The sequence below is a fragment of the Sapajus apella genome, unplaced genomic scaffold (genome assembly GCF_009761245.1).
Source record: "Sapajus apella isolate SASKATOON/1434 unplaced genomic scaffold, GSC_monkey_1.0 scaffold8, whole genome shotgun sequence".
NCBI classification, from domain to species: domain Eukaryota; kingdom Metazoa; phylum Chordata; class Mammalia; order Primates; family Cebidae; genus Sapajus; species Sapajus apella.
Window position 1 is genome coordinate 861,285 of NW_022436948.1, and position 15,236 is coordinate 876,520.

Consider the following 15,236-nt stretch of genomic DNA (forward strand, 5'->3'; position numbering starts at 1 on the left):
GCGGAGCTTCACAGGGAGCTGGGAGGCCCCTTGAGCAGTTCTCTTGAATGCTCTGGATAAAGGGAGCCCTGCAGGACTCCACCAGGACCCATGTCCAAAGCACTCGGCTTGGCTCATGGTGACAGTCAGCAGAGATCCCCATGGGAGACTTGGAAACATTCCACTTCACTATTTGAAAAAGTATTTTCCAAGAGCTTATAGACTCCAAAGGAAAAATTCCACAGTTATGATGGGGTTTGCTGAAATTTCCCTTGGTTATTCTGTGGGAAACTCAGGATTAACATTTTTAACCTGACCCTCCTCCTGGGTCAGTCCCCCTGTATGGCCGTCCCCCAGGCCCAGGACAGGGAAGTGGGAGTCCTAGGCCTGGGGGGCACCCCAGCTGGGGTTGGTCTAGCAGGGAGAGGTGGGACTGGGCCCACAGAACCGTTCCTGGCAGGGGAGCCTGCCCTGCTGGGATTTCTGGGGCCTCGGCTGACTCAGGGCCAGCTCAGTGCTCAGGGAGTGCCACTCACACTCAAAGCACCACACTGGGGACAGGTGGTCGGATCAGCAGAGCCAGGGCCCCGGGTGTGACCTCCAGGAATATGGGAAAGGGGATGCTGGGCGGGTCTGGGCTGACCCAGGCTGGCCCTGGGGTGGGAGGAACTGACTGAGGGTGGAGGGGAGCTGCCGCCGCCACTGCCCTCCCTGGCTTCCTGGAGATGCTGGCGCCCCTGCTTGATGGGCCTCCAATGCCACCCTGGCACAGGAGCCCCTGGCTGACACTGATCTGTGATTCTCACTTCCCACGTGGGCCCAGGGCCTACTGGCCTCCCCTGCACTGGGTGCAGGGATGCTGGGCCCTGGGTGGGCAGGGTACCATCTGTGGAGATGTCTGTGTTCTTGGCCGGCCCCACACAGACTCAGTGCACCCTGGGCAGCCCTTTCCTCCGCAATCTCCTGCGTGTGAGGTAAGGCACGCCCACGACCCAGCCCAGAAGTCCTGCAATCAACTGGGAGGGCCTTTAAGCACCCTTGGCTTTGTTTTTCCAGCCACTCTTCAGCTGAGGATGGGCCAGGCTGTTTCCAGGTGTGATGCAACTTCCTTCCTGGGATGATGGCGCCCGGGCCTCGGTGCTGCACAGCCAGCAGGGGTGCGGGCGGCTGCCCGGCCATCTTCGCCAGTCACGTCTGCTGTGAGTTCCCTGTCCTGCTCAGACCTCCCGGCCCAGGAAGGAGACAGGTGGTTTCCATGATGGCCCTGTCTGTGGGGCTGCACTGCACGGCACCGGGATGCAGGCAGCAGAGGCACGAGGTGGCGCTGACGACCCCGAGTGTCGTTCTGAGCTGGACCTCGGCCTCCATTGGGGATGTCCCTCTTAGAATTGTTCCAGTCACTGACTGCTCCTGAGCCTCGGCCGCAGGGCCGCCAGGGCCCTGGAGACAGGAGGGTCAAACAGAGAGCTCAGACCAGCCTCGCACTGTCACCCTAACCAGGGAGTGGGGAAGATTTCAGAACGAGAATATTTTGAAAAATATTTTTGACTTCACAAAATATCAAACTTCAGGAAAACAAAAACTATGCAGACATTTTTTTAAAGAGTCAAACATGGGTTCAAACCCCAAGCCAATTACGAGAGAGGAATGAGCCTGGGCTGCAGGAGGGGCTGGAGGCTGACTCCGCAGAGCTGCTAGAACCTTCCATTTGGGGCGGGCTTCTTCATTTTCGCTTCAGGAAAAGCTGGCAACTATTGATGGCTTCATGAACTTTGAGTATATTTCAGAATCTTTTCCTGCCCCGAGGCATCTGCTCTGAGGTGCCCTCTCTGCTTCTCTGTCTAAAGCTTTTGCTCGCGCCTCTCTACTTCTGCGTGGGTTTTGTGTGTTTTCCCGAGTTCTGCCCATGGTTCCTCCATGGTGGTTTGATGCCTCCTTCTGCAGAACTGCACGCGCAGAGGAGCCTTCTGCCTTTGCCTCCCTCCCACACCCAGCTGCCCCCATCAAGGCCTGGCTCTGGTGGCATGAGCACCTTGTCTGCAGCTCCAACTCCGTGCAGAAGGCCCCTCAGCGGGATGATAACCTCTCATCCAACTCCGGAGAGGGGCTCCCTCCTCTCCACATGCTCTGCCCTAGATGCCGCCATGGACACTGGACCCTCAGCTAGCAGCCCCAGCACCCTCACGCACCCACACTGGCACAAATTCTCACTCTGGCTGCCTTGGAAGCCCAGATCAGGAGCCCCCACAGCCTCAACTGTGTGAGTCCTTGGGATGACCGGGGCGACCAAGCCTTTGCCTGCAGTGCAGGGAGCAAATCTGGAACTCAGATGGTCTGGCCCCAGCACGCAAACAGTACCTCCAGCATGACCACGCAGATCTGCTTGACACACTGGATGATAGCGTCCGGGGTCCCCGAGATGGTCACTGCCCGCTCCGTGGAGTTAGGCAGCATGTCCCCAGCCACCTGCACCTGGGCACCTGTGGACTGGAGAGAGGGGATGTTGGAAGAGAGCACCAGGGTGGCAGCACATGGGGCGGCAGCACCTCCTGAGTCTTGGCACCCACGGCAGCTCAGAGGACATGTCCTTGGAGACCTGCATACGGCCCACGAGCCCCCTCCCCTGCCCCATCAGAACTGCCCCAGTGCCGCCCCTGCCACCACAGCTTGGCACCTGGCCCTGCACCTTCCCTTGTGTGCACGTGGCACCTGGGTGAGGCTAGATAGGAGGCATCTAACCAGAGGTGTTTTCAGGGAGACAAACTACTCTTTTCAAATAAGTGGAATTCTCTCTCCTCTGCAGAGTTTTAGGTCACAAAGAAAGGTGGACTCTGGTAGTGGGCAAGAAATGAAGATTGGGGTGGCTGCCCTGCTGCACAGGGAAAGGATTAAGCCTCTCCTTGAAATAGGACAAATGTGGGAATGTGAATTTCATACCTGCAAATTCCACCAGCTGGGTCAGGCCAATGGCTCAGGGCCGCCTCTGGGTGCTGTGGAGGCCCCTCACCGGCAGCAGATGCCACGCCCAGTGCCCAGGGCTTCCCTTGCCCAGAGCCATGTGACAAGCAGGTTCCCCCCTGTCCGCAGCATGGCCCACAGGTAAGCAGTGGGGTGGGCAGGAACCACAGGTGCGCAGTGGGTGAGCTGGGTCCATTGGTGGGCAGTGGGTAGGCAGGGCCCATAGATGGGCAGTGGGTGGGGTGGGTCCACAGGTGTGCAGTCAGTGGATGGGGTGGGTCCACAGGTGGGCAGTGGGTGGGGTGGGTCCACTGGTGGGCAGTGGGTAGGTGGGGCCCATAGATGGGCAGTGGGTGGATGAGTCCATAGGTGGACAGTGGGTGGGCAGGGCCCATAGGTGGGCAGTGGGTGGGGTGGGTCCACAGGTGCGAAGTCAGTGGATGGGGTGGGTCCACAGGTGCACAGTCAGTGGGTGGGGTGGGTCCACAGGAGCGCAGTGGGTGGGGTGGGTCCACAGGTGCACAGTCAGTGGGTGGGGTGGGTCCACAGGAGTGCAGTGGGTGGGGTGGGTCCACAGGTGCACAGTCAGTGGGTGAGGTGGGTCCACAGGTGTGCAGTGGGTGAGGTGGGTCCACAGGTGCGCAGTGGGTGGGGTGGGTCCACAGGAGTGCAGTGGGTGGGTTGGATCCACAGGAGTGCAGTGGGTGGGGTGGGTCCATAGGTACACAGTGGGTGGGGTGGGTCCATAGGTGGGCAGTGGGTGGGGTGGGTCCCTGCAGTGCACTTCTGCTTGCTTATGTGTCCTGTGTTCTTGTTTCGGGCTTTGAGCTGCACGGTCTGCATGGCCAGTGCTGGGCTGGCAGACAGCAGGGATGAGGTTCAGGAAGACTGCCTGGCCTGTGCCCACCACCCCCAGCCTGCCTAGAGGCTCTGCACCCACCCAGGCTGGGAGGGTCCTGTTACCTCCCTGATCTCCTTGATCTTGGAGCCTCCTTTGCCAATCAGGGACCCACACTGGCTGGCGGGCACCACCAGCCTCAGCGTCACTGGGGGCTTGCTGGTGGCAGGGCTGTTGCTCATGGAGTTGATGATGTCCTAGAAGGGAAGAGATAGGCGTGTTGGCCACACATCAGGCCTCGTGCAGTGACAAAGCAGGGGGAGTGCAGGGGGTGTGTCCTGGCTTCCCACACTCAGAAGCCCACAGAGCCCCTCCCATGCATAGCCGAGGACACAGTGGCTAGGCCGGGTCAGACGAGGGAGGACGAGGAGATGCTGCTGAGCTGGACACAGATGGCAAGGCAGGATGGTCACTGCGCCACAGTGGAGTTGGGGCAGGTCTGGCCTTGGTCGTGGAGACCTGGTGGGCAGGGGTGTGGATAGGGAGGCTCACAGTAGTGCAGACACTGGCTCAAGGGAGGGGAGAATGGAGGGTGGAGACCAGCTGGGGCTGGGGCTGATAACCAGGGCCAGGTGGAGCAGGGACATGGGGGACAGGCCATGACTGGGTGTTGAGGCCACAGGGGCAGATAATGGCTCCTGGGTTCTGACCTGGAGAAAGAGGTGTGTGGCTAATGTAGAAGTGAGGGGCAGGAAAGGCTGAGGTAGGGGGGGCATGTGCCCATCCTTCTGGGCAGCCTGGTGTTTGGCTCATGGTCCTGACACCCAGGAGATGGAGCTGGGCTTTGGGTTCAGGCTGGCAACTCGTGGGGAAGAGGGCTTTTATCAGTCACGTGGGGAGTGTCTCGCTGTGGCCTGGAGCACGCTGCAGAGTGCAGCAGACAGCTCCACGGGGGCAGTGACAAGGCAGCTCCCCGAGAACAGCCCTCAGCTCTGGGTCCATCATACCCAAGCTACGATTCCGGACAATACAGTTTGCCCTCCACAAAAAGTGCCCTCTTCTTACAAACAAGGCTTGGGGTCAGCATGTGCCTGGACAGACTGCTACAGGCTACCAAGAAAATAGGATGGAGTTCCCCTTTGTCTATTTTCTGTGCTGAGCTTGACTTTGATCCATTCTGAGTGTTGTCTCTGGTGCTATACCTACTGGAGCCCAGGGAGAGGCTCTGTGCGTCGAGGTGTCAGGTCGGGGACCTGAGGGACAGGCCTGGGCACTAAATGTCCACTTCCTGCCACCCGCTTTCATGGGCCATGTCTCAATCCCGCCTCTTCCAGGGAAACTCCTTCTTGAATGGACTTGCTGCAACCCGAATTCTGGTGCCTGTCTCTCTAAATGGCATCAATTCCCCAAGGATGATTGGGCCTTAGTGGCTGGCCAGGGGGAACATTTTACTTTAACAAAGTTGTTCATTGAGAGATAACTTAAAAAAGATAGATAATAAGATTGTTCAGGCCCAGTGGGCAGCATTTTTTTGATTGATATGAAGAAGCCTCCAAATAAAGTTCTGATTTAAAAATAACTTAACTAAAACAGTATTTGGCTAAAGCTAGTCAGTAACGTGGCAGACGTTGGCAACGAACCAGACTCCCAGGCTCTAAGCCCTCCCTCCTTGTCCTTTCACTGTCCCTGCCCAGCACTCCCCCTGCCTGGCCTTCCCTTTCAGCTCCTCTATCGACTCCACCTCTGTCTTTTTCAGCCCTCCTAAGACTCCCAAATGCCAGTTGCCTGGAAAAGCCCAACCTCCCATGAGCCAGATGTATAGGTAAATCCAGAACTGAAACCTGGATTGAAGCTGAATTCAGAGCTACACTTATGGAGTCCCTACCCAGACAAGACGTGCAATGACCAACAGAAGAATTCAGAATTCTTTTGGATGCACATAACCCAGAATTACCTGACCTCTGTCAATAAATAAACCCAAGGATCAAAAAAGATCCCCCAGCCAAGTCCTAAATGCCACCCTAAAACATTTCCAGTAGGAATTGATTAGAACAATCACAGACACAGCAATGAAACATCTCCAGTAGGAATTGATTGGAGCAGTCACAGACACAGCCCTAAAACATCTCCAGTAGCAATTGATTAGAACAGTCACAGACACAGCCGTGAAACATCTCCAGTAGGAGTGATTAGAACAGTCACAGACACAGCCGTGAAACATCTCCAGTAGGAGTTGTTAGAACGGTCACAGACACAGCCGTGAAACATCTCCAGTAGCAATTGATTAGAACAGTCACAGACACAGCCGTGAAACATCTCCAGTAGGAGTGATTAGAACAGTCGCAGACACAGCCGTGAAACATCTCCAGTAGGAGTTGTTAGAACAGTCACAGACACAGCCCTAAAGCATCTCCAGTAGGAGTGATTAGGACAGTCACAGACACAGCCATGAAACATCTCCAGTAGGAATTGATTAGAACAGTCACAGACACAGTCATGAAACATCTCCAGTAGGAGTGATTAGGACAGTCACAGACACAGTCATGAAACATCTCCAGTAGGAATTGATTAGAACAGTCACAGACACGGCCCTAAAGCGTCTCCAGTAGGAGTGATTAGAAGAGTCACAGACACATCTAAATTGATATGTTTGTGATAAAACATCTCCCGTAGCAGGTGATTAGAATAATCACAAACACAGCCATAAGATGAAAGAACTGGAGATTTGGGGACAGACTAGAAAGTCCCTTCCAACAACCTCGACTGTCTCTACCCTTCGAGGTATGAAGGTGCTGGTGTAAGAGCAGCCCTTTTGTTCCATTATGTCAACGGAGTGAAGCCTCACTCAAAACCAGAAATAGGGATGCAAATAGCCCTCTGCTGAGCAACAGCCAGCAGCAGAACACACCGAAAAAGGCCTGGAACAAAAATGAGCCAGGGTCCCTGTGGATCCGAGAGCAAGGTGCCCCTCACCAGCCCCAGCTCCCGACAAGGACGCTTACGTAATAGCTGCCACATTCACAAAGGATTCTGGAGAAAACATAATCCCATCCCCAGAAAGAAAAACCGAGACACAGAAAGACTCCTCGTTCCAGGCCAGTGAGAGTGCCTGAGGAAGAAAAGGGCCGCTAGCATCCTGCCTGGCCTTCAGCACTCAGGGTGACTAACGCTGGGTGCAGGTGGTCCTCCTCATCCTCCTGGTGGCTATGGACGGCTCTTCCTGCATTCGACCTGCAAGGTCTCCTGTCATCCTCCTCCTCAGTTTAGATACACCACACCATGGGAGGCGTTTCCAATAACCCGCTGTGTTTTCTCTACTTCCCAGCCCTGAACTGTAATCCTTGGGTCCTTGACTGAAAAACATTCATTCCTGCTCTGTGACTCCACCCCTGAAAATTTAGTAGGCGGAGACTTGGTTTGAAAATGGAATGGCAGCTTAGATGCACATCAGAGACACGGCTTCCTCAGCTCCCGGAGGACTCCTCTGCCCACCAGCAAGCTGTGTGGGCTCTGGGCAGCATGACGCAGATTCCGGATAAGGGTCTTGATGCTGCACCTGATGCAATCCCACTAACACAGGCAAAATGACTGGGGCAGAGCCTCTAAAGTCTCCAAGAGGTTCCACCAAAACATGACCTGAAATTCTCCATAATCCCGTGTTCCCAAATGCAAAAAAAGCCTTAAACCACAGTCCCTACCAAAGGGTTTCCCAGCTTCGCCCCAGCCCCTATGACCCCTACCCAAAGGCCTTCCTGGCCCAACTCCAGCTCCTGTGACACGCCTGTCCTGCCAGTTCAGATACCAAATGGACAAAGATATTGATCTGCTGAAGACTTCAGGGCTGCCAGCAAAATCATGACCCCTCACTTCCTGGGGGTACTGAACCAAAACACAACCTCGCTGTCAATTCTTCCAAAGCCACTTGCTTCCTGGCGGTGGCTGTTTGCACTGCCTCCTCCACACACGCTAGACAGGAGAGTGAGCATGTTTGGCCCTCACTGGGGAGGAAAAATGAACCTGGACAGTCACGCCCTGGGGGTCACTGAAGCCCTGACCCCTCCCCTCCGGTGTGACTGTGTCTATGCTGAAGCCCTGACCCCCCCCCTGACGGTGTCTACACTGAAGCCCTGCCCCCCCCGTGTGACTGTGTCTACACTGAAGCTCTGACCCCCCCGTGTGACTGTGTCTACACTGAAGCCCTGAGCCCCACCCCCTGTGGGACTGTGTCTACACTGAAGCCCTGACGTCCCCCGTGACTGTGTCTACACTGAAGCCCTGACTCCCCCGTGTGACTGTGTCTACACTGAAGCCCTGATCCCCCCGTGTGACTGTGTCTACACTGAAGCCCTGACCCCCACCCCCTGTGTGACTGTGTCTACACTGAAGCCCTGACCCCCCCGTATGACTGTGTCTACACTGAAGCCCTGGCCCCCCATGTGACTGTGTTTAGAGATGGGGTTTTACGGAGGTAATGAATGTAAAATGGGGTCACTATGGTGGACCCTAATCTCATCTGACTGGTGTCCTTATAAGAAGAGGGGATTAGGACACTGACGCACACAGAGGGACAACCCTGTGAGGACACAGGGAGAAGACAGCATCTGCAAGCCAAAGAGAGAGGTCCCTGAGGAATCGGCCCTCATGGCACCCTGAACCGAGACTTCCAGCCTCCCGGATGTGAGAGAACCAGTGTCTGCTATGTAAGCCACCCAGTTGTGGCATTTTGCAATGGCAGCCCAAGGAGACCAGGACAGTGTGCGGCCGCTAACCTGGCTCCTTCGCCACATAGTCCCCTGTGGGGGATAAAGTATGTTCAGTGTAGGACTCTGTAGGGCTGTAGGGCCTCACAGGGTCATGGGGTGTCCCTTATGCTGTGCTGAAGTGCAGGATCCGAGAAGCAAAGAGACAGGACACTGAAGAACTGGTGAAGAGCATCTGGACTCGTGGGGGTCACGCAACCTATGAGTGGAGATCAGCGGGGGCCCCAAATGCCCAGAAGCATCTGTATTTATTAGGTACAAGCAAGGAGAAGGGTCGTGAGTGAGGCCATTGTCTATAGGCTTAATGATAGGGCATACATAATCACTGAGTCACAAGCAAGGGGGCCACCCCATTATGTCACCTGGGCCGAGAGGTGGGCCGTGTGCAGTAGGGGCCTGTGCCATGCGCAGTAGTAGAGGGTCGTGTACAGAAAAGTGGTCCACCCCCATTAAGTCACCGAGGTAAGGAGGTGGGCTGTGTGCAACAGGTGTCGTGCGCAACACTTCTTATCTGGGGGCTGGAGACTTCAAAGGGTTTCTAATAGAAGGATACTGTAAGTCAATGCAGTGGGAGCTGACAGACTTGTGCTCTTAAGTTATTTATGGGAGGATGATTTGTGCTAGCACAGAAGTGAGAAAAGACTGACAGGGTGTACAGCTGCCGTGACCGGTCACACCAGAGGGATTCTTCTCCCTCGGTTACTTCCAGGATCTCAGGCCTGAGGCCTACTTTCCACAGGAACTGGATGCAAGGTGCTACAACTCCTTTATCAGGAGGAGAGGCTCTTGCTCCAAGCCTGCCATACAGTGTATGCCCTTTCAGGCAGGGATGCCACCGCCTGGGTCTCTGGTTCTCGTTCTGGTCTGGCTGTTTTCCCATGTACTGCTTCTGTTCTGTGACTGCTCTAGGCATTTCTCCTACTACAGACTACTATATGGTTATATGGAAGGATTCTATAAATCAGCACTAAATGTGTTAGTACAGCTCCGACTACAATACCTATATGATCATATAGAAAGATTATATGGAACTAAGTATGTTAGATATAGGAATAAAATAAGATTATATAAGCTAGACATAGCGAGTAGTAAGTTATACTTCAGATACTAATTCCATAAACTAATATATGATTATATATAAAGGATTATATAAAGGAAATAGCTGAGTAGTAACACTATAAACTAAGACATTCCTCAGGTACTAGTTGTATTGGGGTCTGGACAGTTCTCCTTCCTCGGTGCCCGGGGGGGTGTTACCCACAGACTCATAACTCTTGCTGGTGCTTGTCAACTAGCCACGGGCCCATGTGGTGGATGCTCTGGAAACGGGCTTGTAGCTCTGCTGGAAGCCCACCCTCCATGAGCTGGGGCTGAGGAGTTCTTAGGCACACTTCTTCCTAGAGAGCTGGCGACTGCAGGGGCGAGGCTGGTGCGGATGTTGGAGGAGATGCTCTGGGGGATTGTTGCGCCCACCAGTGCTTTAGCCACGGCTCTGCTCCAGCTAAGCCTCAAAGGCTGGATCTCTGGAGACAAGCAAAGAGGCCACTGTAAGATTTCAACACTTTTCCCCTGATTTTGAAAAGGAATGATGGAAAAATTCTGAGAATCCTGGTTGTGCCCTTTACTCAGTCTTCTTCGGAGCTCTCAGGATGGCTGGCTGTGGTGCCATGATTTCAAATGTATACTAGCTCAGTCAGTCCATGAAACTGCTCATCATGCCATAGACAAGCTGATTAATATCTCCAGTCAACACTGGTGGGAGACTTCACAAAGACTGTTGAGGTTCTCTGAAGGCCAGGTGTCTGTCAACAGCACAAGCCTGACATGGCGCGAAGGCAAGGCATGGCTCCAGAGCGAAGCCACAAGGGCCCTCTGAATGCCCTCAGGTGGATTTTAACCAATGTCCACCCTGGGACTGGAAATGCCTTAGTCATTGTGTATCTGTTTTCAGGATGGGTTGAAGCATTTCCTTGTTTAAGAGCTACAGTCCTTAAAGTTACTAAAAAATTCCTTGATCTTGTATTTCCAACGTGAAGCACACCAACTTTTACATTAAGTGATCGAGGACCACATTTTACAAAAACCATTATAACAGAGCTCTGTAAGTGGTTACCCCTTACTCAATAACAACACGGTGCTGACCACCCACAAGCTTCTAAAAAAATTGAAGGACCAACAGATCAAAACCTTCGGAACCCCTTGAGCTTCTTCGGCCACAGAGTCTGCTCCCTTGGAGACACCTCAGCTGCCCCTCCACGGACTGGTGACTGGGGGCTCATGCCTCTGGGACTCCTGATGCTAGACTGCGCCCTGCTGCAGGCAGGGATGGCGAATGACTATGAGGGACTCCTCATGGCCTGCCTACCACCAGCAGGTCACAGCTGCTTCCCACGACAACTTCCCAAACACCCTGCTCATGATCTGCAACCAGGAGATGTTGTCTATTGGAAGAGACATCAGAAAAAGTCTCTTTCTCTTACTTCATTGAAAGGGGCCTTACCAGGTATTGCTAACAAATCCAGCAGTGAAACTCCAGGAGTCAGTCCTTGATTTCACATTTCACAGCCAAAGTGGCGACCAAAAATTCCACACAATGAGGAAACTACTCCAACAGGGGACCCCAAACTGAGGTTTCTCTGAGACCTTCTAGAGGCTGATCCGAGACCTTCCTGCAAGCCGATGATCTTGGAGAAGGGACAGTTTCTGCTAAGATGTCCTAACAAGATCTCCGTCGGATTTGTTTCACTTTTCATCTGCTTACAGATAATCTTTCTCCCTCTCATGCTCCACGGACCCCTGGTTGTCATCCACCTCTGGTGATGGTCCCTTTTCTATTTTCTTTTCACTTTATGATAAGTGTTAGGTTAGCACACATTCATTCTAATGTCATTCTTAGATTATCCGGAACAGTAACCACCGCCCTCACTCTCAGTGACGACTGGACACACCGCCCATCCCAGGACCCGGGGATAAGAATCTCCAGATACGCCGGTTTCATCGAATGCAGCCCTAGGGAATGACAGCTGATGGTCTTTCTGCTTGCGTCTACATAGACAACTAACTCTAGACAAATCGCCTGTGACTTTACTAGTGTCCCTTTCTCCTAGAGAAACAACCAATTATTAAAGTCTACTGCTCAGTCCCAGGTCATTCTAAACTTAAATTCAGCAACCTGCACGGAGCAATGGGCCATGAAACACCAGCCACGTGGAAGAAACTAATACAGGTCCCAGCGGCAGCTGTCGGCACAGGCCGCAGTTCTAGCCTCTCCAGCTGAGCGACAGCCCTCCCCAGGTTCCATATACCTCCACCAGACACTGCTTCCTTATGGCCAGTCCCCAGGCCCTGCTGGCCTCAGATGAATACCTCAGGTACCTTAGGAATAGCTTCGGAGACTTCTCTGTGTCTAAAGATCCTAATTCTATTAATCTCCACGGCTGGAAATTCTGACTCAAATTTGAGTCCGAACACGAGACCACCCGTGATTATTTGTGTACTCTGTGGAAGGGACGATTGAGCGTTCCCCAGAGTGGGCATCGCACGGGCAGAAACTACGGTCAGAAACCCACTGCCAACTCTGGCAGAAGGTACTCGGGACACCACCTGCCCTGGGTGGGAGGCGTGTTGGCACGAGCGGTGGTGGGCAACTGCGTTTCTCCAGGTTTCTCATTGGCCAGCCACACTGGTGTTTGTGCCACTGCACATGTTTCTTGCAGAGCGAAGTCCCAGGAGCCGGCTGCCCAGCACCCCAGGGAGCTGCTACGAGGCTCTCTGAGGCTGGCCCTCATGGCCATGGGCTGTGTCCTCTTGCCTAGGGCTGGGTAACTGCGCCCTCGGTTTTACCACCGTCTGGGGACCGGGTTATTCTTGTCTCTGTTATGGTGTATGATGCTGGCCTGCTACATTCCATCAGTCTCCCATCAGACGATGGCCAGGATGACTCAGCAGCAGAAAGATCCAGAGGACCCCGCAGCGCAGCTGACCAAGAGGGCAACTGAACCATCACCGAGCAGCGTGACCTGGCTCTCCGGCCTTTCCTGAACTGGCTATCCTCTTGCAAACAAGAGAGTAGCTAACAGGGGAAACTAAGAAACAACCTACAGACAGTGGCCAGGCCACCTATGATAGGGGACACTGGCCCCAATGTCTGCAGCGTCCAGCCCTGGAGGCCAGGCCACAGCCTCCGCTGCACTCGGCCCTGAACAACCAGCTTCCCTCATGTGCACCCTAGTTCCAACTCAGGACCCACTGGAAAGGCCCCACACACTCCTCCACCAGCCACACGGATGCCCGCTTCTACCCCCACTGCCTCCCGGGTGCAGCCCTCCTCTCCCACTCCGAAGCTCCCCCTCCTTGCCTGCCTTTGAGTCTCTGCCAAGCACAGATGGCACCAAATCATAAACAACCTCTGAGAATTATCCTTCTTGGAGGGGTCTTTATTTCCACAAAGTGCCCCTCACTACTTAATGGTAACCCCTCAAAGACACTAAATGTATCTCTAACTAACTTCCAGCAATTTCAAGAAAACTAGAAACACATGAAGACATTAAAATGTAACTCGATGGCAGCATACACAGAAGTGCTGTGCGCGCGTGCGCGCGCGCGCACACACACACACACTCTCTCTCTCTCTCTCTCTCTGTCTCTCTCTCTCTGTCTAATACCACCAGCACGAATGGCCTCCACCTTCACCGTCCACGCCTAAGCCGGGCTACATCAGCTTTCCCAGGGGAGCCCGGCAGCATGGTGGCGTGTGGCTGCGGACCAGGGTTGTGCCAGCCAGGGCTTTGTCGAGAGCCATGTGGCAGAGCCAGCTGGGGGCTAGGATGTTGGTGTGGCCCGAGGGCCGGCCACGGCTGTGTGCCCCAGGGGAAGGGTGGGGTGTTGTGAGGCTGTGCTCGGTGCCCCAGGGCAGGGTCTGAGGAAGCTGAGGGAGGTGGACTCAAGGTGCACAAGCTGGGAGTAGCTGGCTTCAGAAGGACGGAGGGACACTGGCCTCTGACTGGGTGAACCAGAGCTGGGGAGAGGCCCTGGGAGGCAAAGGAGGTGACTGTAGTTATGGGGCCACCTGGGTGATCCCCTAGTCCAAGTGCAGGGAAGAGGGACCCAGGGAGCTGGCTGAGACCAGGCTGGTGGAGGTTACTGGGGGTGCAGGTTACCTCCTCAAACTTGTACGCAATCATGGCAAAGGCCTTGAAGATGGCGTCTGTCGGGCCTGTGATGGTCACAATCCTCTCTGGGCAGTTTCCCTCTGAGATGTTGATCCTGGCACCACTCTAGGGTGAGAGCAGAGAAACCCTAGCAACCAATTAAAGCCCTTCGGCCAGGGGGCCTGGGGCCGCAAGTCTGATGACAATTGATACAAACACATGCCTTTGTCCCTTAACTGGCAAACCACTACTGAACAGTAAACCCGTCTCAACAATCTCCTTTACAGTGAAACTTTAATGAGCAAAAGGAATCCAAGGATCCCTTCCCTCAGGGAAGCACAGGAGGCCTGAGTAGGGGAAAGAGACCCTCCCCGCCCACCCAGAAGCGGCTGCGAACTGATAGGGACCCACCACACTCACCTCCTCACGCATCTTCTTCACAGTTTCTCCTTTCTGGAATAAACATTTAGACAATAAGGAAAAGGCATCGCTTGTAGCTCTGCTGACGGCATGCCCGGGCTCGAGGCACACGGGGCAGCCTCTGCACCTCTGGCTCTGAGGACGGCATGGCCCAGGGTGGGTGGGTAGCGGCCTGCCCCATGTGCCCACACAGCCGAGCCTCCTCCTTGGAGACCAGGCTCCATGCCCACCACACCCTAGTGGGCATTTGGATGGGAAACTGAGGCACAGGAAGGCAAGTGCACCCACCCAAGGGCACATGGCTGGGAAGGGTAGGGTGGGCCCAACTGGGGTCCCACAGCAGCTAACTCATGGCACAGGGCAGTGTGCATGCCCTCAGGTGCCCTGCATGGCTGGCTGCACTCTGGCTTGCTGTCCTCCCCTCCAGAGGTGGTGGCTCTCAGAGATGTGCTCGCTCAAGCACTCGTGAGGAAGCCGGGACGATGAGCTATGACAGAGGGGAAGGACACAGGTCCCTGGAGGTGGTGAAAATGCCATGAAGACGGGCCTGCTCAGCCTCACGATGCAGCTTCCACACTGGGCCTTACTTCCCCGGCCAGCCCTGATCTGGAAGGGAAGTGTCGAGTGCTGCTGCCTCTGCCAGCACTCCTGGAGACTGCCCAGACGACACGGCCAGCTGAAGAAGTGGGAAATCCTTCTTTGTGGGGTCTTCAACAGGGAAAGAAGGGCTGGCCACCAAGGCCACGGGCAGGGGCAACCAGGCAACCAGGCCCTTCCCCTCGGCCGCACAGAGCCAGGGACAAGCTCCGCCGTCACGTGGCATAAAGGCAGCACCCCTGGGTTCCTGACTTCATGGAACACACCACTACCAGGAAAGGTGCACCTACTGGGTGCCACCTAGCACCCAGGTGGCTGCTGTCCTCACCATCCCCTTACTGAGACCCCCAAGAGAGGCAGAGATTCAGTAGATAATTACCTTCCCGATGATGCTTCCAACTTCCTGCAGGAAAAGAATCACAGAAACACGGTGTCATAGAGCAGGAGGAGAAAAACAGGGAAGGTAGAGACTGCTGAAACCAGGCTACCTTCCTGGTGTGAGTGAAGAGGGACTTTCCTGGTGTGAGTGAAGAG

General features: G+C 54.7%; 1 protein-coding gene across 20 annotated transcripts in view; it reads right to left on the reverse strand.

Annotated features, from left to right (window-relative positions):
• The window catches only part of PCBP3 (poly(rC) binding protein 3), a 264,296-nt gene that overhangs the window by 27,922 nt on the left and 221,138 nt on the right, over positions 1-15,236 (reverse strand). For all 20 annotated transcript variants that reach the window (XR_004268554.1, XR_004268553.1, XR_004268552.1 and 17 more), the window contains 5 exons: positions 15,082-15,105; positions 14,106-14,138; positions 13,695-13,811; positions 3,901-4,032; positions 2,338-2,466 (listed from right to left, as the gene is read on the reverse strand). Coding sequence is in view for 17 of the 20 variants with exons in the window: in XM_032276689.1 (XP_032132580.1) it covers positions 2,338-2,466; positions 3,901-4,032; positions 13,695-13,811; positions 14,106-14,138; positions 15,082-15,105 (435 nt within the window). In the remaining 3 variants the exon portion in view is untranslated. The remainder of the gene's footprint in view (positions 1-2,337; positions 2,467-3,900; positions 4,033-13,694; positions 13,812-14,105; positions 14,139-15,081; positions 15,106-15,236) is intronic.